The 21,476-nt window shown below is 36.3% G+C and overlaps 3 protein-coding genes across 11 annotated transcripts; 1 reads left to right on the top strand and 2 right to left on the bottom strand.

The window, feature by feature from the left end:
• Nucleotides 1-5,142: 5,142 nt before the first annotated feature.
• On the bottom strand, nucleotides 5,143-11,431 carry LOC137820373 (DnaJ heat shock amino-terminal domain protein (DUF1977)). Of its 8 annotated transcripts, none has more exons than XR_011082615.2 (4): nucleotides 10,122-11,421; nucleotides 9,089-9,587; nucleotides 8,413-8,514; nucleotides 5,288-6,830 (listed from the first exon to the last, which is right to left on the bottom strand). XR_011082615.2 is itself a non-coding variant. In XM_068624427.2 (2 exons), the coding sequence occupies exon 1, from the start codon at nucleotides 11,195-11,197 to the stop codon at nucleotides 10,124-10,126; it is 1,074 nt and encodes a 357-aa protein (XP_068480528.1). In that variant the 5' UTR covers nucleotides 11,198-11,431; the 3' UTR covers nucleotides 5,143-5,661; nucleotides 10,122-10,123. The 8 variants fall into 8 exon arrangements, 4 of the variants coding, with proteins under 4 accessions (XP_068480528.1, XP_068480530.1, XP_068480527.1 ...); XR_016515855.1 differs by having other exon boundaries at nucleotides 6,392-7,998; nucleotides 9,089-9,363; nucleotides 10,122-11,410; XR_011082614.1 differs by having other exon boundaries at nucleotides 6,392-6,830; nucleotides 9,089-9,363; nucleotides 10,122-11,410.
• Nucleotides 11,432-12,344: 913 nt separating this feature from the next.
• On the bottom strand, nucleotides 12,345-19,256 carry LOC137821245 (binding protein). Of its 2 annotated transcripts, none has more exons than XR_016515854.1 (9): nucleotides 17,284-18,781; nucleotides 15,807-16,541; nucleotides 14,582-15,076; nucleotides 14,393-14,484; nucleotides 14,068-14,162; nucleotides 13,834-13,948; nucleotides 13,625-13,751; nucleotides 13,363-13,537; nucleotides 12,345-13,185 (listed from the first exon to the last, which is right to left on the bottom strand). XR_016515854.1 is itself a non-coding variant. In XM_068625747.2 (9 exons), the coding sequence occupies exons 1-9, from the start codon at nucleotides 18,727-18,729 to the stop codon at nucleotides 12,478-12,480; spliced, it is 3,981 nt and encodes a 1,326-aa protein (XP_068481848.1). In that variant the 5' UTR covers nucleotides 18,730-19,256; the 3' UTR covers nucleotides 12,345-12,477. The 2 variants fall into 2 exon arrangements, 1 of the variants encoding a protein (XP_068481848.1); XM_068625747.2 differs by having other exon boundaries at nucleotides 14,068-14,155; nucleotides 17,284-19,256.
• A 61-nt stretch (nucleotides 19,257-19,317) lies between these two features.
• Nucleotides 19,318-21,215, top strand: LOC137821246 (translationally-controlled tumor protein homolog). The gene is made up of 5 exons (XM_068625748.2): nucleotides 19,318-19,425; nucleotides 19,795-19,868; nucleotides 20,395-20,520; nucleotides 20,609-20,766; nucleotides 20,860-21,215. Exons 1-5 carry the CDS (start codon nucleotides 19,398-19,400, stop codon nucleotides 20,975-20,977), a joined length of 504 nt encoding a protein of 167 aa, XP_068481849.1. The 5' UTR covers nucleotides 19,318-19,397; the 3' UTR covers nucleotides 20,978-21,215.
• The last annotated feature ends 261 nt before the right edge of the window (nucleotides 21,216-21,476 follow it).

Below are 21,476 nucleotides of genomic sequence, written 5' to 3'. Positions count from 1 at the left end.
AGGGTAATATTAAATAGTGGATAAAAAAGAAATTAAAGAAATAATACGTAGTATATCCATTTATATGAAAGATAATTACTTAAACAACTTCTAGTATTTTAAAGTAGATGTGAAAATAATTTATATATTGTTTTCTTATCTGTTGAAACGTTTTTTAAAGATAAAATCATGACAGAACATTGACCTCAAAAGTGGACAATATCTCGGATGCGGATGCTATCTCTTGAACTTGAGGTCAAAACGACATCGTTTGTAGGAATGAAAATGTGTCTCAAACCCTTCAGCTAGGGGAAAACCACTTCCCTTATACCTCAACTGGGGAACTTGTTCCGGTACTGTGAATATAGTCTCACATCGCTCAACGGTCAAGACTAAGAACAATTTATATACTCATTTCTTCTCCAACCCGCTGAGGTGCCTTTTAAGGACAAAACGGTCACGGAACACCAACTTCCGAAACGAACAATATCTCAAATACAATGATTAACCCTAGTGATACTATCTCCTCAAATTCGAGATCAAAATAAATATTAATCGGAAAAAATAAAGAAAAGTGATGTAGGGATATGTTTTAAGAGGGGCAAACAAAGGTGGGCGTCTGGATTTGAATACGGAAATGGAAAAAGTTGCAGAGAGAATGGTGGTTATCTAGTTAGTGTCGGTGGTGACCATGCTTTTCTCTAACTTTTTTACTCTTTACACGCTTTTTATCATGCTTTTCTTTGCTTTCTGTCCTTCCCTATACTATATTTCAACTTTTTATGTGGACCACTCCCTTGTTTATTTACAAAATGAAAGAGAGTACTATTTTAGATGGCATAAAACATAACTTTTTTAGGTTTTTAGCTCACAAAACAGTTTATAATACAGTGTTGACCATAAAATCTGTTCAAATAAAGTGAAAAAAGTTTACAGTATTTTATTAAAATAAGAAGTTTATAAAAGCCTCAACATGTTGTCTTAAAAGCTTAATTTTGATAAATTGTTTACATGTCAATTAGTTAGAGATTATCCCAAACTTAAAACAACCATTGCAAAAATTAAGAACTTTAACGTAAAATAATTGCAAAATGCTAAAAGTAATTACACTTCAATACGTTTTAATTGAATTCATTTCTCAAATACTCCCTAAACTAAAACTTATTAAATTATTTTCTTATACTCCCTAAATTAAAGCTCTTTTCAAGTTGAAGATGTGGAACCTAAACTAAAATTTATTAAATTATTTTCTTATACTCCCTAAATTAAAACTCTTTTCAAGTTGAAGATGTGGAAACTGGGGAGATGCATGTCATACCTACACCATATCATTTAAGACATACGATCAATATAAAATTTAAAATTCAACATTATTCTTAGCTTCATTTTTGTTTACAAATGCAAAATAAAATAAAATATGGAAGTGATTGTTATATACTCTAAATTTCGATATCCGAAAGGTCACTTTCGAACTTCATTTAAGCTTTCGAATGACCATATCCAGAAGTTAGTTATAAGTTATGGATTTCCATATCCATAATGGTGTTGAAGATCGTGTTAGATATAATTAGATATTATTAGATATTATGAGATATTATAGATATTGTTACATATTTCATATTTATGTAATAGGCTTAGTCCATATGTTTTTTTTCCTATATAAACATAACCCTATGTGTTCAATATACACAAGAGATTTACCTTATTCTTTCTTTTCCTTTAATATGGTATCTAGAGCATAGGGTTAGGGTTCAATTTTTATTGGTGAACCCACTGTTCACTGGAATTTTCTAGCCACCGCCTCATCGCCTCGCCGGAGACACTACCAGAATCGTTGTCAGAACCTCCATCTTTGTTGCTATCTCATTAATCGCATGCCATCTTCAGTTTTAGATGACAAAATTCCTCATTTTATTTTATTTCCACATGACCCTCTCCACTCTTTACCTCCCAAAGTTTTTGGGTCCACATGCTTTGTTCATAAATTATCTCCTAAGTCACACAAATGTGTCTTTTTAGGGTTCACTAGATCACAAAAAGGATATAAATGTTTCTCACCTTCTTTAAACTGTTATTTTATTTCAGTAGATGTCACCTTCAGTGAATCTTCCCTTTACTTTAAGTCTTGTCCTTCTCCTTCTATGTCTTCATCTAATCAAGTTAATATTCCTCTGGTTGTGCCTAGTGCACCTAACGATTCCCCACTGCCACCAACTCTTCAGGTGTATAGTCGTTGTCAAACGTCTCATCGTCCATCAGTTGACTTTATTCTGGTGCCAACACCTCATCCCCCTCCAGCTCCGACAGTTGAACCTCCGACAGTTGAACCTGATTTTCCTATTGCTATCCGTAAAGGTATACATTCTACCCATAATCCCTCTCCACATTATACTACTTTGAGTTATCATAAACTATCTCAACCTTTTTATACCTACCTTTCGTCTATTTCTTCTGTGTCCATTCCAAAATATGTAGTGATGCCTTAACTCATCCTGGTTGGCGTCAGACCATGCTTGATGAAATGAATGCGCTTCAGAATAATGGAACTTGGGAACTTGTTCCTTTACTATCTAGGAAATCTGTTGTTGGTTGCAGGTGGATTTTTACTATCAAGGTTGGTCCTAATGGTACTATTGATCCTCTCAAAGTTCGTCTTGTGGCTAAGGGTTATACCTAAATTTTTGGTTTAGACTATGGTGATATTATTTCTCTAGTGGCAAAGATGGCTTATGTTCGCTTATTCATAGTTATGGTTGCTCTTCAACAATGGTCTCTTTATCAATTGGATGTCAAAAATGTTTTTCTTAATGGGGATTTGCAGAAGAAATTTATATGGAGCAACCTCCCGGTTTTGTTGCTCAGGGGGAGTCTTTTGGATTGGTATGTCGTCTTCGCAAATCCTTATATGGCCTCAAGCAGTCTCCTAGGGCTTGGTTTGACAAATTTAGCAATGTTGTTCATCAGTTTGGTATGACTCGCAGTGGAGCAAATCATTCAATTTTTTATCGTCACTCGAGTGTTGGGTGTATCTATCTTGTAGTATATGTTGATGACATTGTTCTTACATGCAATGATCACCATGACATCTCACAAGTAAAACAACACCTTTGTCAACACTTTCAGACCAAAGATCTTGGAAAACTCAGATATTTCTTGGGGATTGAGGTAGCACAATCCAGTATTGGTATTGTTATGTCTCAAAGAAAATACGCATTGGATATTTTGGAGGAAATTTTGATGAATTCGAAATCTGTTGATACTCTCATGGATCCCAATGTCAAGCTTCTACCCAATAAGGGGGAGCCTCTTTCAGATCCTGAGAAGTATAGGAGATTAATTGGAAAATTGAACTATCTCATTGTTACTCGTCCTGATATTTCCTTTGCAGTCAGTATGATGAGTCAATTTCTTAATTCTCCATGTGAAAATCATTGGAATGCAGTCATTCGTATAGTGAAGTACATTAAAGGCTCTCCTGGAAAAGGTTTGTTATATGGTCATAATAACCATACTAAATTCGTTTGTTATTCAGATGTTGATTGGGCAGGATCTCCATCTGATAGAAGATCAACTTTCGGTTATTATGTCTCCATTGGTGATAACTTGATCTCTTGGAAGAGCAAAAAATAAAGTTTTGTGACAAGATCTAATGCAGAAGTAAAATATAGAGTTATGGCATCGACTACTTGTGAGCTTATTTGACTTAAACAGTTACTTAAAGAATTGCAATTTGGAGAGGTCTTCGAGAAAAGATTATATCGAGAGATATCAAGACTTAGTTTGTTAGTTCAAATAATCAATTAGCATATATTTTTACTAAATCCTTACGAGGACCTAGAATTGATTACATTTGTAACAAGCTGGGTACATATGATTTATATGCACCAGCTTGAGGAGGAGTGTTAGATATAATTAGATATTATGAGATATTATAAATATTGTTACATATTTCATATTTATGTAATAGACTTAGTCCATATGTTTCTTTTTCTATATAAACATAATCTTATGTGTTCAATATACACAAGAGATTTATCCTATTCTTTTTTTTCTTTAATAGATCGAAATCTAAAACTCATTTATGTTTGTTTGCGGATATTAGCATCCGATAAGTCATTTAAGTTGTCCAAATAAGCTTATGGATGATAAAATCTAAAAGTTACATATTAGTTACGAACTTGCTATTCAGAATTTTGTCATTTAACTTATGAATATCCAAAAGATAAAAAAATTTAAATCATTAAGAGCATTAACAGCAAATCAGACATTTTATATCAGTTGGAATTTGAATTGATATAAAATTTTAAATATAAAATTTTAAATCATTTAAGAGCATTAAGGCTCAGTTTGGAATTCACTAGGATTGAAAGACAATGATTTGTAAAAAGAATTTGCGTTTGTTTCAATTCAATATTGAAGAATTCAATATCGAAGAAAGAAAGGTGTTGATTTACGGGAGAAGAAGAAAATGGTTGCCCGCATATTTAAAAAAAATGAGTGAAATATAAACAGTAATAGTAATTGAAATAAAATTTAAAATAATAAAAGAAAATTACAAACAATAATAATAAAAATAAATATAAATTATAAATCTAATAATAATTAAAATAAATTTATTAAATAATAATATTAACAATAATTTTTTTTTATTTATAAAATATTTTTTTATATGTATCTATGATAAAAATATTTAATAATATTATTAATAAAAATAAATACTAATAATTAATAAAAAAAATTATTTATAATAAATAAAAATAAAAATACAAAATTTTAATTACTTCAAATTATTTTTTATTTTTAAAGATTAAGATAAATTTATAAATTTACATTACAATATTTTAAAAAATTAAAAATTACTCACACATCACATCACTCACTAACTTTAATCAACTTTCTCCACAAATTCATTCTCTATATACCTTAATCCAAACAACCTAACTTTCCTCACACTTTTCACCCAAATCACTTCAAATCCACTCCCTCCCTCAAATGCAAAAAAAACATCAACTTACATTTATCAGTCATTCACCCTGACATTGGTGCCCAAGCTTGGCCCAAGTAACAAAGAAAGAAATTTGTTTTAGCAATAAGCTCGATACTTTTTTTTCTAATTTATTATTCTTTCTCTGATTCTAGTCACACAACATTTTGACAGTCCCCTTGGCCACACAAAAGTACTTTTCTCTTACAATTTATTACATAAATAATCATTTCTACTAAATCAATTTTGCACATTTTTATGTTGCAGTTTTGTGCAGTTACAAAAACAAGCGTGTTGCTTAGTTTTCTATCCGGGGTCCATATCAGAGACAACGTAAAAGCAACTATTAGTTGCAGTGAAGATAGATCCAAGTACACTATTCATCTCTCAAATCAATAATTATGCAAAAGCAACAACAAGAGGGGCAAAAGAATCTTCCCACAATAGATCACAGAAGATGCAGTACAAGCCCACAATCCCTCCACCCAAAAAGAGAAATGCCACAAGCTTTCCACCTCCAAACAATATACCCATGTGCATGTGGCTTCTCAATAACTTCTACCATAGCTCAATGGGAAGGGTGTTATTACATAAACTATGCGCTGATGTACCCAGGAAAACAAGCATGGACACATTGGATTTTCCATCTTATATTGTCCTATATTCATCAGAGAAGTGAATTTCATTATTGTTTTCATCTGAAACATTAGAGAAATATTTGTCAAAAATTGTTCAATAAATCAAATGAAATCTCAAGTCACTATACTTGAGGTTTGGTCAGTTCATTAGAAGACCTGAACTATCTAACTGTTAATTAACCAATCTTCCCCTTGCCATATCTGGGTATAGCCTTTCCTCGGAACCAATGAATTACCATTAAAAAACACCAAAAGACCAGAATTTAAACAGGAGTTTCAAGTCAACTGTCAACCAACCATCAAGAAACAATAGGTAAAAACAAGTTTTTGACCGTACAAGAAAGTGACCGGAAAACAAAATCTACAATGTGTCAATACTGTGTTAATGTTAGATCATAAAATACCAATTAATGAGCCAGTACAGGCGAAAGAGTATGCTGCGTACAACTGTTTTGTAGCATGGAACTAGAAAAGGTAAACCTAAAAGTGTGTTTGAAGATTTGAATTCCAACTACGTTGGATAATTCAAATCCCTAAAGATGGGTGGGGTAAAATAAGGGAATAAAATCAAAAGGCATCCTATTTCTCACATCCCAATCACTTGAAAGTTTCATTTATTGAAAAGAGATCCAGAAAGGGGAACTGCACGAAATTGAAACTGTATGAGTAAGCAAGAGGCATTAAATTATTATTTTGCCAATATTTTACACTGGAATGGCGTTACCAGAGTCCAACATTTCATTACCAATCGCACAGAAAATGAATACTCTAATCAGACAGGAAAGGAAAATTCACAAACCTGGTCCAAATAAAATTCAATCAGATGACTACAAGACTTCCTTAATTGACGTAATAGTAATCCACCTTAATGAAGCAACATGGTGTTTTCCTTATCACATATATACCTACATCAATTATAGATAACCTCTTACCCTCAAGTAACTAAGAAAACTCGGATCATGAGCTTGTATTTAAATGTCGAACACTGATGATGATGCTTTTAAGACTTTGACTTGTGTAATTATTTGCTGACATGTTCTGCGCCATTAATAATCGCGTAAAGCATAATAGATAATTACATCCATATATCCCTCAAACAATACAAACACATGTTTAAGCATATTCATCAGAGACTTCTCACAGGAAGAAGTGTACAGCAAAAGACTGGAAGCTACTCAGTTAGGATACAGCCTATAATAACAGCCACTCCCACGGATATATTAGAAATCCTGAAAAATAAAATATGCACAAAAACTCAGCAAGTGATAGAATGCTTCCCTAAGCTATGAAAAAGTTACTGTTGCAGCCACTTATGCTGCAAGGAAAGGACAGAACAGAAAAGAACTGAGAAAAAGTACATCAAAAAGTGCTAAAGGAAATACAGCAATTTTGAATGATGTATCAAAGATTCTTCTTTAAATATGTAAAATGATATGAAGATTTTAATTCGTTCTCATTACTTTTGATGAGAGGGAGGGATGAGAATTTGCAACTGGCATGGCTTTTCAAGGAACTATTAAACAGTACAATTATAAAAAGAAGAGCATGACGGTGACAACACAACACAGCGATGGAGAAAAGTGAAATATAAAATGTTCAATTGGGAAGGGAAAAATAGGTATCCTACAACTTCCCGAAAAAGGAAAAAGAGTTGTGATTAACAGAATGCTTGATGTCAGAGATTGAGGGAGAAGGGAAGGAATGCAACTATGGAAGCAAATGTGGAAATGGCACAACCCCACTTTAGTTGGACCCAAAGATTTCAAAGCATCATGCCATGGATGGACCTGAACAGAGGGGCTTTACCTTCTTGTAGTAACCACTTTACTTTCTCATTCTGACTTTATGCGATCAAACTTAACGTAAATACCATCACTACTTATACTAACAAAAGAACCAAGTCGTTAAGAAACATTAATTATATTCATTTTTGTTAGTTTATCAAATAAATAATGTTTGAAATACTTTTAGTTTGCACACCATTAAAACTAATCAATCCTGAAAGAAGAGTCACAACCATTCCCCCTTTTAGTTTAATATCCACTAAAGCCCTTCCTTTTCTTTTCCTTATACTTCACACCAAATAAACATTACTAAATAGCAATATACAGAAGAGAAGAGTCGATGTGTGGGCGGGTGTCTGTGGCTCTAATGATCACTCAAAAAGCAGACACTCCATGTGTTACAGCATGGCTGGAAATCAGCCTAGGAACTTTTGTGGCTGAGATTTTCTGCTGAGACTTCTGAACTGAATTACTGCAATTAACCTTGATGACAATCACTTTAGAGTATATCTTGGAGACCAAGGACACGTGGATACAAGAGTTCAAGATTTTTTTGAAACTCGATGGCAGAATAGTTGAGATTAAACCATGAAGGATGGTTATGCTTTAACACCTGAATGAAATAAAGCGTGTTTGAGAGAAATAGACTGTAAAATTTACTAGATACAAACCACTGTCAACCTTATCTTATGCCTCTATCCTGGTCATGTGTGAACTTAGGCAAATAAGACTGATAAACATCAGAATCATAAGTGCTCTAAAGCACTAATAGTATGTTTGCACAGAAGTGTTTAGAGGGGAGATACCAAATAAGAGTTTAGTTGTTGATTTTATTATTTTAGTTCATGGTCCTAGTTATTTGCAAATATGAGGGGTTTTTTTTTTCTCTTTCCTTGACTGGTCTTTTAATCCTATGCATTTTGTATCAGAACTCTACAACGACATCTGATTTGTATATGGGTTCACTACCCCTTGTACCTCATTTATCAATATATCTTTCTCTTTGCCGATTAAAAAAAAATCTCACCTATTTTGCCTTTCATTTCCTCCCATCCAAGTTATGAAACAAGAGGAAATCTATCAACAGTAGCTTCTCTATCCCTTCCTTGCCCTTCTTTCCTGCTGATAACTGAAACCAAAGCAAAAACGTCTCAAATATCTTGCCAATTTGGGCACCAGAATTACAATCCCCCCTCCACCTCACTTTGGAGGAAGATCTGTAAAATGGACAGGCTGAATAGTGATCATAAGAATAAACAGAAGAAGAGGACCCTCCAACATACACAGGGCTCTTGGCCCTCTGATCAGCCATAAGTGAACAAGTATGGGGGATATACTTATAAGGATAAAGGGGAGCAAAAGTAAAGTTTTTTTTATCAGAAGGTAGTTCTTTTGCGTTGTTTTCTATGAATTTTCATTAAAAAATATCCTTTTCTGTTCCAAGTTGTTTAATCTAGAAAATTATGGATTTTGATTGATACCCAAGTTGAATTCTTGTATGACGGTTCACTTTTTGTTTCCTTTGGTGCCCGCTTTGTTAATAAAAAAAAATTAAGTTGGAGATAAATTTTTGAATTTGATTGATAAGCCAGGTTGAGCTCTTGCATAAACGGCTTGGAAATGTTCGCTGTTTGTTCTAAGTTGCTTTGGGTGCCCACTATCATTTATTTGGACAATTTTTTAGCTGAGTGATAATTTGATACCTGTGACAAATTCATGCATGCGCTGATTGAAAATGTTGTGTCTGTTGCTTCTGATTCACCCATCTTGCTTTTGAAGGACTGTTCGTCCTGTCATCTGTGGCTCCGAACTTGGTCTCTGAAATACTCATCAGTCATGAATACTCTTGGTCCTTGTGATCCAAGATTAACTGGGTTGAATATATGCAGGAGTTTCATCTTTTCTTCCCGTGTATGCAACTATGCATTGCTGCTGTGCTTAATTTCTGGAAGATATAGTCCTCCCCAAGGTTGTAAAACTGTGTACAGGGATTTCTTGTTGCTGTTTAGCATGCCCAAATATACCTTCTTTGTGTTCGTTACAGGACAATTTTTACTAGACCCTTTTAAAAAAAGGTGAAATAGCCTTTTTTAATTAATTTCTTAGGTCTTCTTTCCCTTCACTTCCTTATTCCTTTATATTTCTTCACCATTTCATTCCTCAAAATTTCATAGTGCTATACAGTTTCTAACAGAAAGCAAGCTGGAGGAGGAGGCATTACTCTTGTTAACTAATTTGTAAAACCAGCAAACTAAATCAGTACTATAGTTGCAGGCATAGATGAAAAACTCATTTGATAGATGCACCTTAACAAAATCTAGATTGTCAAACGAACCCCAGTAAGTAAAGCTTAATTTGAATGCCACTTCACTAGCATATAACCTAATTAGAGTTTTAAATAATCAGAGCAATAAAATAGCCGCCATATCAAAACTCAACAAAGTTCACCACACCCCAGAAATCAATGCCAAACAAAGGTAGGAACCTTAGACAGCAAACAATAAAGTTATTTCCTCTGATCTCATCCTTAGAAAACTTCTCTCACAGTTCCAAATCCAATTAATCATGCAACCAGTAACATGCCATGTGAATGAATTTATCCAAACCGCTTTTAAGTTTAAAACAATCATAATCCGATAAAAAAAGAGTGATAAATAAACACGTTTCAATCCATTAAAAAACTATCCTAATTCGATCAATTGCTCAACCGAAACAAAGTGAACAGACAAAAAATACCTTCATGCCTTGACTGCAAAGTTCTGCAGCTTATCACAGTGAGGAGTAGGCAGATTCCTATTCCAACTCCGTCTCTGCATCTCCACCTGACAGTATCTCCGAAGCATACTCCTGTAATCCTTTATCACACTTTCCTCAACCGCCACACGACCATCACTTCCCATCGGATAATTTGCATCAAACGCCTGCGATTTCACGAAGAACTGTACCCCGTGCAGCTCAGTCGTTTTTGGAATCTGGTAGTTGTAGTGCTTGTGCAAGGAATACTCAGGCTCAGAAAACGGCAAGTACGCGAGCAGAACAATAATCAAAAACGGCAAAAGCTGAATCAGAAGCATAACATTGTGATGCCTCCCTCCTGATCCAGCATTAACCTCAGGCCTATGGGGATTCCCCATGCCGCGGGGCCTGAAAACGCGGTTCCTCCCAAACACATCGGAGTGTCCGAAGAAAGCCCTAAATATCTCGTCGGGATCGAACTCGTCTTCGAAGAAATCGCGCGCCGTGGTTGACGTCGTCGTTCTTCTCCTCCTCCGCCGGAAAGTGTTCACCTCGCCTTGGTCGAAATCATCGACGGTTCCGGTCTGATCATACATCCTTCTAGAACCGTCGTCACTCAAACACTTGAAAGCCTTGGAGACCTTCTTGAACGCGTCTTCTGAGCCTGGCGCTTTGTTCTTATCGGGATGAACCTTCAGCGAGAGCTTCCGATACGCTTTCCGAATCTCTTCGACGGAGCAACTCTTCTCCAATCCAAGAATCGCGTAGTAGTCGCTCTTCCCTTTAATTTCCCTAATCAACTGAACGTTCTCCTCCGTGTAACTCGCTTGACTCCTCTCCCCGTTCAAACCTTCGCGCCGAGAAGAAGTACCGCTGGACGGCGCGCCATGAGCGGCAGCGGTGGAGGACTGAGAATCGAGGCGCTCGCACTTTTGCAGCAATGATTGAATCGGCAAATCGCCGTTGAGTCGCTGAGCGATTTTGATGAATTTGACGGCGCGGTCTTTGTTTCCCGACGCGATTGCTTCCTCAGCGATCCGAACGCAGCGCAATGCTTCGTCCTTGTTACCTTCCATGGCGGAAACAGCTACTTCCCTAACTAACTCGGAATTTGAGTGGAGCAGTGACACATGGTCAATGAAATTGGTTCAGCAAAACCTAAATAGAATAAATTATGGAAGAGGAGAATTAAACGTTGCTGTGATGTGAATTTTGTAGTGAGCAATAATAAACACGAATGCGAATGGGAAGTGAAGGGAGAAACTAGTTGTACCAAAACTTTTTTGTTCAAGAACTTTCCGTTTCGAACTGGTAAGTCATTTATATTGTCTCACTGGAAATGCATTTCCAATTTTATTTTTTTTAAATCCTTCTAACGTGTATTAATTATACGATTAAGTATTGTTAATTTTATCTTAAATGATTAAAATATAATAAGTGAAATTGTATTTAACTATTGTAAGTCAAACCGATCAACATTGACCAATAACAAAACTAATGAATGAATCAACATTAGTTAATTTATTTTTATTATGTCTAATAACGAGAAAAGATTCACAATAATTATATAAACAACACAGATTTAAAATAATCAAATATTCTATCATCTTGTACTAAATATTGAGTGTTGACTGCCAAAATTTTGACTTGGGTACAATAGTGTTTTTTGTAAATACTATCCGAGTCCGAAGTTCCCAGAGAGGAGGAAAGCAAAATTACAAGAGTTCATCTTAGAGAAAGGAGTGAGGTGCAGATCGACCAATCGAGTTCAATAATTTTTTGATTCCAACCCCATTCGAATATAATTAATAATATATGATTGAAGATATTGACAAGTCTGATTTCGTGTGATTAACATGTTACAAATTTGCTTACAATCATATACGATTAATTGAAATAATAAGGTTTCACCCTGAAGTGGAAGAACACCCACCAATGTGGCCCATCTACATGACCAGAAAAATTATTAAAGCTTAACCAGTCGCTCTGAATTTTAGTTTGGTTTTGTGGGTGTGGCGTTAAGGGCTACATGGCAAGTTATAGTAGCTTTGTTTGTCGGTTGGGCGTTCTATGATTGGTTTGCAGCAGTGTCTCATAATGATTTCATTTTTGTGGTCCTATCTGAAGGAATTTTTGTACATATTGTGGGTAAATCAACCATCGACTCAGTTAATTTTATGAATCGTGTTGTCGCTTGCATTGGAGAGGAAAGGGATTGGCATCTTAAAGAGCACATGGACAAAATTTTATCAGAACAGTTCTTATAAAGTTATCATCATATTTACATTAACATACACTCGTCAGAAAAGATCGGTCTTTCAGGATTTTGGGTGCGAAAATTCAGAATAAATGTTTGTTAGTTTTCTTCATCAGAATCGAAAGACTGTCTTTTCCTTACAGATTGTATGGCATCCATGCGGTTATCATCTTTGGAATTGAACATAACAGTACAAGACTTGACTTTAGGAACACTAAGAGAACGAAGAGGTGGTGTACCCGTCCCCTTGTTTATTTCTCTGAGCACAGAACGAGCTGTTGCAGCAGCTGCAGCATCTGCCATTGCTGAAGCGACTCTTGAATCACTTGGAAGCTCGTTACCTGACCCACTTTGTCCAACTGTTTGTCCTTGTGTCTTGGTGAGGTTCTTAGAAACATCAGGTGATTGATTTGAACCTGGTTTTGGCTTGGTTCCAACCGCAGCTTCAGCAACTGTTGCTTTAGCTTTTGCTGCTTCATATTTCTGAATATCATAAATGAGCTCTTTCTGCAGCTGCTTATCAGCAACCAATATGTCATCAATCTCATTCTTGTAGTCCTTTAGAATAATGCGGAGGCACTCCATGAGAGAACCTATGAGGGGACTATTCTTGGTTTCCAATAGACGTTTCAATTCTATGAAGATGGGGACTGTGTTTTGGATAAGGCCCTTCTTCACTGCCTGAGTTATAGCCTTTCCTCTAGCTGCAGATCCACTGTCTCCTTCTTCTTCTATATCTGCTGACTCAGATGATGCCCGAGTAGAAGGAATGCGTATCTCTTTACAGCCCAGAATTTGAAAAGAATCCTGATACCACAATTAATGTTTAGAATTAGAACACAAATTACACATGAAATAAGACAATAGTAAAGGCACTGATGTCTTCCTTCGTATTCCAATATATTTGCATTACCAAGAGCTTACACACACACATATGCAGAGCATTAATGAAAACCTGGTGACCATAGCTGCTACATTTAATACCTGTAGAACAGACTGTGCAGTTGCATCTTCTATATTGAGCATACCATCAGAAGCTGAAGCTAGAATTTCGGCACATAACTTGGCAAAGGTTGCTAGAAGATGCTCGGGAGCCATTTGTTTTAGTAAAGAGACATAAATATGCATCCTTTTGGACCTTGACTCTTCATCAGTACCCCTGTAAAAAGAACAATACAGACTTATATCAGTATATAATCTGAAATAAATAGTTGTCTTGCCAATTGCTGATTTCGGGTTCTATTACCTGATGGAAAAACTTTTACTTTCCTTTCGTGACCCATGGGACTCACGATGTCCATTATGGGCATGACAGTCGTTCAGTACAAAAACAGCCTCAACAAAACTATTATATGCTAAAAGTGGAGACTTGACTGTTGAAAGAAACATGACAGTTAAAGCCCAATGACAAACATATTCATCATTTTATATAACCATCAAGATAAAGCTTCTTACCTTTCAAAATATTTCCAAAGAGAAAATCCGCTAGCTGTCTTATCTTTTCTGATTCGTCAACAAGTGACAAAAGGAACCGAAGAAATAGCACTCCTCTCCATTTCACATAGTCCCTCTAGATAAAAAGAAAAAATATGTTTAGCAAATAAATAACACAATTATTCCCCTTTTCCTTTCAGAACAGATAAATGAAAACAAGCTGTAAAATAGATTCAGCTGACTCATAAAAAGTACCTGCAATAATCTGGATAGCAATATGAACGTTTGCCTTCTCACGAGTTCACAAGGATCTAAGAGACACCTTGTGATCTTTGTAATGTAACTGATAACTTCCATGAAGAAAAGTCAGAGAATAACAAAAATAATATTTACAGACGTTGAACATATATATTTTAAAAATATTGGACTTCTCCCCTGCACAAAACAAAAATTACTCCTTTGCGTATTATACAGTCTGCTACGTGTTTACCAATATGAAAAAGAATACAACATTATTTCATTACAATATTATACCCTTTCAAATTCGAAGTCACTTAAATGCAGTATAAACGAGGCTTACCAATCAACAAGTGCGGTGTACCGGACACAAAAATCTGCCATCATGACCACAATGTTGTTGCGAAGGGCTGCGGATTTGCTCTTTTCAAGCTCCTACACATGTATTTTGTAACAGAATATATATCGATAAGTGAGACAAAATATAATAGTCAATGAGGCATAACATAAACATCAATGCGACGGGATCAACCTGTACAAAGAGAGGAATATAATTCTTAGCTAGCTTCGCATCAGCGAGGCAAAGCTTGCCCATGGTTAGCCACCCTTGAATATAAAAAGAAGGAGCTTCGTGTTGAAAAGAAGTAGAAGGGCCGGGTAGGTTATTTAATTTAGGACCAGAACTCCCAGAAGTAATGATGGTATGCAGTAGAGGAACTACATTGCTCATATCAGCAGATGGGCAAACAATAACTAACGACCCAACTGTATAAATCGCTGTAACTGCTTTAGACAATGCCTTGGAGATTGCTACTGATTTCCTTCCTTTCCTGCTCCCACTTCGAGGAGGAGTGAAGAAGCTTCCTTCCGCATTTTTTTCTGAATTACCTGAAATGAATTTTTCTATTATTCTAGAAGCCCTGCAGAGAACTTGGTGGATCCATTTCAAGACTAATGATTCTCCCTCTTCGAGATTTGAAGCTTTCCGCTTGCATAATGTTTTTAGTGCTTTTAAGTGAGCGTCAACCTATCGAGCAAAAGTAACAATTCAATATGGTATACTTTTAACCATATGTATTATATAGCGTCAACCTCAACCATTATCATTCTGTTCTGCCTCCGCACCTCTATTTAACTTGTACATCTTTCTGTCCAGATTTATTAACTCCTTTACCAGCTAATTTTTTTAATGAAAATAGTAGTTCCATTTACTATTAATAAAAAATCTATTATACCAGCACTGTTTGAAATACAAATAAGATAGCTTGGCTAATTGCTTAAGAAACTAAGATAATCATGGAACTAATATTTCTTTATTAAATGATGATGCTGTATAAAGAGTGTTAAGTTTTTTTAATTGTGGGGGCACGAGTGTAAGTAGAACAGAGATAGGACATGAAAATTGAACTGAGAGAATGATATTTACACAGCTTAAGACCATGCAGAAGTGTTAGTTTCAAGGCAACCTTCAGTCCAGTCTAGTCCACAAGAAATCAGCGTCATAGGCAGAATTGATACCAAAATATTAGAAGTACTGAGAAATTACAATATATGATGCAAAGGATGATAATAAGATATAGAAGCATCCCAGGGAATTCCTTAAGAAATTTTAAATCTGGTGGATAAAAAATGTCTTGCTTAACAATGGTAGAATATCACACATTCACACCATCCAGATAGTCATTTTAAAATGATACAAGAAGCAAATTTTTAGAAGCCAGTATCGAATTCAATCACTAATACCATGTAATGATTACCTCTGTTGAATGCATGTTGAATGCTTGAACTCGTTTGAGCAAGTTATGAGCCAAATCAGCTGCAGGTTCAGGGGGCAGCTCCACAGAAACATTAGAAATTGTTTGTAAGAGGAAAACTCGGTCACTAGCCCAGGCAACAGTATTGCATTCGATGCTTTCTTCTTCAGATGCATTTTTTTGTACAATTGGGCTTTTGAACTCACCGCTCACTTCATGTTTATCAAGAAGCTGCCAATGATGATGAAGAAACTCCCAGTCTACTGCTTTTGAAAGGAATGTTGACACCTCTGACAAAAGAAACCAAGCACCTGGCGGGGCAGTCCACTTTTCTATAGGCATGGAGTGACTCAGCCAGATAGACTCCGATGCCCTGATTATATTTTGCAGTGCAATAACAATTTTCTGATTCATCTGTCTCTTTTTGCCAAGATTTGTGCAAATTTTCTTCACCCAAGGGCTCACCTCCCCATTGCAAACCTCTCTTAGGAGATACAGAATTCCGTCGGGAAAAAGCATCTCCATCTCACTGTCTATACCTTTTCCTTTCATCTTTCTATTAGAAGATGCAGTATATGAAGAAGTAGCAGATGCAGCTCTAGATATCCGGTCCAAAACAAGTTCTTGAAACATGTTCTCACATTCTTCTTGGATGCTTGATTCATTGTCAGTTATCAGACGGGGAACTGAATGTAGCCACTCAGTCATTACTGTTTCAGCGGAGAATGTTCTGAAAGCCTACATTTTATTAAATAAATGTCATAAATTAATTATCAGTTTTTACATATTAGCAAAAAGAAAACAAGAAAAACATTTTAGGGGACATGAGAGAGAGATACAGAACTTATCACATTTACTAAGATAGTAGAAATAAATTTTCAAACATACAATTCTCCAAAACATTTCAGGCAGAGTCTAATAAAAACACTGGGCAAGCTAAGCAACTATCCAATACATACTTAAGAGTTTGACATAAGTACTTCATTCAGAAAAAAAAATATAGTCTGAGTATTTATTCAGCCATGTGGAGCATACTTATCACACTAGACTGATATTACTTTACGCTCTCTCCATGGATTCCATAAATAGCATTGTTTCCCTAAAAACGAAACTCAATTTTATAGGCAACAATGTAACTCAATTTTATCTATTCAACCTAAAGGCAGAAATAGTTAATAGTGAATAAAAAATAAAAGCTGTCCAACAGATGGGCAAAGTGGGAGTTGAAAATCTCCTGCACTGTAGTCTTTATAATCAAATTCATTCAAGGAAAACTAGATGACAACAACACAGAAGCACCAAACAAATCCTACAGTCCTCGTGACAAAAGATTCTTCCATGACTACTAAGTAAAATAAAGTCTATGCCTCTCATCAATTCTAAAATTTCATGTCATCGTCACTAAGATAGGATAAACTCTCGTGTCTGTCTAACACATTATGCCAAAAAAAAAATAGCTTATGAAAACCAAATAAACTACCTCTGAGAGAGCTGCAATGGCGGCTTTCCGCATGCTGATAAGTGGATCCGAACAAGCCATGCCCATTGTCTTGAGCACCACTTCATCAATTGCACCTCCAAGAAGAGAAGTCAACTTAGTAACTAAAAGCAGTGCAGCTTTCCTCACAGCGGCCTTATCATCCATACACCTTCTCCTCAGCATATCATTCATTGTACCCTCAACATTCTCATCACCAACCTTTTCAAACCCCAAAAACTCCTTCAAAACCACACTAGTCCTTTCACCACGGGACAAAAAACCCACAAGCTGCGCCAGGCTCGACAAAGCCCGCGCCCGAATCGCGCCACTCACATCAGAACACCTCTTCACCAACGCCTCCAAGCACCAAATTCCCCACGCCTCACTCCCTTCACACTCCAAACCCAACGGGTCCTTCAACGAAGTCACCAAATTCAGTATAAGATCAACCCCCAAAAGCCGAAGATTCGCTTTCCCCTGAGTCATCTGCACCACATACTTCACAAACGCAATCTGATCCTCAACTTCCACCACCCTCACAACCTCCATGATGGAGTCCACAGCCAAGGCTCTAGGCTCGGCCTTCTCCGGCGCCTTCTTCACCAAATACCTTGGAAAATTAACCAGCGCCTTCTTAACCCCATCGCATCGGTCACCGAGACTCGTCACAAACCCCAGAGCAAAGCTCCGCGCCTGTGACTTCGCCGTGAGAACAAGCGGACAGAGCGATTTCAATACCTCCGCAGCAGTGTTGGAAGGTTCGCCATGCTCAGGCTTGAGAATTTCCCTCAGCACGCGAGAACACAGGTTGAGCAAGCTGCTATACTGCGCCGCGTTCCCGCACGCGTCGAGCGCGGTGACGGGGATTTCGGCTATGGTTTGGATAAGCGACCGGAGAGTCTCCGGAAAACGGTCAAGGTGGATAAAGTCCATTACCCGGACTAGCTTCTCCAGCACGCGGAGGAGCAACTTGGGATTGTGTTGCGAAATGGCGTCCGTCGAATCGTCGTCGTTTTGGGGATTTTTGGCACGGGCCCGGCCGGCACGCTTTCTCTTGCGGTTTTGCGAGGCTTCTTGGGCCGGGCCTGGGTTGGAGTGGGCTTTGCAGGAGCGGCGGAGGGCGCGGAGGAAGGAGAGGAAGGAGATGGGAGTGAAGAGGGTGAAAACGGGGGCGTTTGGGGCGAGGAGGAGCGAGAGGAAGACATCGGAAGCGAGGAGAGAGTGGTGGGAAGGGGAAGAATCCATTGCGGAAGCAATTGGAGCGATGAGAGCAGAGGGAGAGAGATTCTTCGATGGAAGCTCATCGTAGAGGCTCTCCGATAGAGAATTGTTGAGGAGAATTTGAAGATCCTTTAGGGTTTGTTCTGAAAGCGGTGGTTGTTCATGGTTTCCTCGGAAATCCTCTATCTCGGAGATTACACGCGCCATCGTTTCCTCCATTTCCATCTTCGTGCTGCGTCTTCCTCCACCGACTGCACGATCTGTTCAAATTCTATTCCCGCTCAAAAATATGTGTTTTCAATTTTGGGCCTGTTTCTCCATAGGCCCAACAATGACAGGCCCAACTCAAAAATGGAAATGATGTTTCTCCCTACATCCCAACAAACGACTTTCTGCACCCCATCATTCTCGAAAAAAATTATTTAACTTTTAAAAATGACTTCCAAATTAATCTTATCGAAACATATTTTATAAATTTTGGATTCACTATTTTGAAAATTAAAAAAAAATATATTATGGAAATAACATTTTGGAATGGTTTTTTTCTTTATGGATTTTCTATTCTGAAAACATACTTATCTTTTGCTTAGGGATCCCTTATTCTAGAATTATCCAAAAATTATCAAGGATAATTTTGGTATTACAAAGAAGGTACGGGTGTATGGAAAAAAATGTAGGGGTGCAGGAAGAAATATACCCAAATGGGAAAGATAAAGCGCATGAAGGGAAGGGGTTTTTGGTAATTGTGGAAGGTGGAAACCAGAAACCCTGGACTATATATAGCAGCTGCGTCCTCAGCTTCACTCCCTCTGCAGTCTCGCGTCGCTCCGCACCAGTTATCATCGCAAAGAACCCTTCATTCGTCGGAGCGATCCGAGAGAAATTCTGTGAACATGTTGGTTTACCAGGACCTCCTCACAGGTGAACTAAGCATGCTTTTAGTTTTGATTTTGCTTTTACGTTTAGATCTGTGGATTTGATTTTGATGGTAACGTATTGAACTTTTTTGGATCACTGGATCTGGATGATTTTTTCGGTTTGAATTGATTGATAGCACTGTGAAATCCGATTTTTTTATTTTTTTATTTTAATTGCCTTTAAAGTTTGTATATAAAATTCTGATTTGAAAGTTTGGGAAAAACCTGTTAGTCAGTGATTGTAATTTGAAGGTTTGTTTTTATATGTGATTCTTATTTTTTTTATTTTTAATTTAATATAAATTTTTCATACATTCTGTTTATTGTGTAGTAGTTGAATGCATGGATTGACCATGTTACCTATGTTCTGTAGGTGATGAGCTTCTCTCTGATTCCTTCCGCTACACTGAAATTGAGAATGGAATGTTGTGGGAAGTTGAGGGAAAGGTTAGTCGAATGTTGTGCTTTTATGCAGATTTATGTTGCGAATGCAATTTTTCTCATTTATTATGTTGGGGGTGCAGATTTATTATGCAGGTTTTTCATGATTCGTTTTATGTTGCGCGTGCAATTTTTTCGCATTTATTACGTGTTTTTCAGAAGCTAATAGTCTTCTTGCTTATATAATAAGCTAAAATATTCCAAGTTCAATACATCATGCCATTTTTTCACATATGTTATGTGCTTTTCAGAAGCAAATAATTTTATTGTTTTTATATGTCAAACATATTATTACATGTTTTTTATGCAATTTTCTTTCAAAGTCAAATACAATATTCCGAGGAAAAAACTTTTACCATTTTGGGTTCCGTGTTGCGGATGCTTCTCAAATTACTTATGTGTGATACCTTCATTTTCAGCAAACTTCCGAAAACTTTTTTGTTATTTATCATTTTGTTTGTATTCTTTTTTGTGATTCTTTGTTTTCTAATCTAAGTTAAATCTATATTCTTTTGGTATTTTTGATGTGCAGTGGGTTGTTCAAGGAGCAGTTGAAGTAAACACTGGAGCAAACCCTTCTGCTGAAGGTGGTGATGAGGAGGGTGTTGATGACCAGGCCGTCAAAGTTGTTGATATTGTTGACACCTTTAGACTCCAGGTTTGGCAAACCTTATACCTCTTGTATAATTTATATGACTGTCATTTGTTAGATGATGTTAATAATACAGGTTTGTTCATCTCTGTAGGAACAACCTACTTTTGACAAGAAAGCATTTGTTACCTACATGAAAAGATTTATCAAGAATTTGACTGCCAAACTTGAAGGAGAGCAACTGGAGTCATTTAAAAAACACATTGAGGGGGCAACCAAATACCTTCTCCCTAAGCTTAAAGATTCTCAATTGTAAGTATTACCTTCAGTGAAATGGAGTTCGGTTTGTTGTTTTTTATTAAATTCTTGTTGCTAGTGCTTAAGAAATTATTGTAAATGTTGCAGTTTTGTTGGGGAGAGCATGCATGATGATGGTTGCTTGGTCTTAGCCTACTACAAGGACGGTGCCACTGATCCTACATTTCTGTACTTTGCATATGCCTTGAAGGAGGTTAAGTGCTAAGTGGCTCGATATACAAGGCTTATTTACCATCAGTTTATCTTCTTTTTTTTTCAAGTTACTTGGAACTTTTGCCTTGGTAATTTTGATTTAATGACTAGACATTTGGTACTTCATTATATTTTCTATCAAATTTAATTATTATGGATTGTAGTTTCATTAATTTATGAATTTTGATGTTTGATTTTGAGTGGGAAGGACTGTTTTGGAAGTAATAAATTATCTCCAATTTATATCTTTATTTAAATTTGTAATTACGCATTGCATCATTTTTCAAAAGCTAACCAAATATAGTAGTTGTTACGATACATAAAAATTTTAAGGTATAAAAAATTATTCGTGTTTTGGTATTTAGTATTGGTGTGTTTTAAATGGGGGACAAAATGATCGAAAACAAAATTTGAAATTTGAATTAAAAATTAAAGTATTTTAACACTAATAATTTTTAGTTACGTAAAACTATTTATATTTATGTTTTTCTCTTGTTCTCCTCTTGATTAAT

The sequence above is a fragment of the Phaseolus vulgaris genome, chromosome 9, assembly GCF_051622355.1.
Source record: "Phaseolus vulgaris cultivar YP4 chromosome 9, ASM5162235v1, whole genome shotgun sequence".
Classification (NCBI taxonomy): Eukaryota; Viridiplantae; Streptophyta; class Magnoliopsida; order Fabales; family Fabaceae; genus Phaseolus; species Phaseolus vulgaris.
The sequence above is the reverse complement of the archived record's forward strand: the minus strand, read 5'-3'. Positions and strand labels throughout refer to the sequence as shown.

Excerpts from the sequence above, each read along its gene's own strand:
- LOC137820373 (XM_068624427.2), bottom strand. The coding sequence starts at position 11,197 with ATGGAAGGTAACAAGGACGAAGCATTGCGCTGCGTTCGGATCGCTGAG.
- LOC137821245 (XM_068625747.2), bottom strand. The coding sequence starts at position 18,729 with ATGGAAATGGAGGAAACGATGGCGCGTGTAATCTCCGAGATAGAGGAT. Across the intron at positions 13,949-14,067 it reads TGCTATCCAGATTATTGCAG|AGGGACTATGTGAAATGGAG; the intron begins GTACTTTTTATG and ends CTTTTTATCTAG. Across the intron at positions 13,752-13,833 it reads CTTTGGAAATATTTTGAAAG|TCAAGTCTCCACTTTTAGCA; the intron begins GTAAGAAGCTTT and ends TTCTTTCAACAG.
- LOC137821246 (XM_068625748.2), top strand. The coding sequence starts at position 19,398 with ATGTTGGTTTACCAGGACCTCCTCACAG. Across the intron at positions 19,426-19,794 it reads TTACCAGGACCTCCTCACAG|GTGATGAGCTTCTCTCTGAT; the intron begins GTGAACTAAGCA and ends TATGTTCTGTAG. Across the intron at positions 20,767-20,859 it reads AAGCTTAAAGATTCTCAATT|TTTTGTTGGGGAGAGCATGC; the intron begins GTAAGTATTACC and ends TAAATGTTGCAG.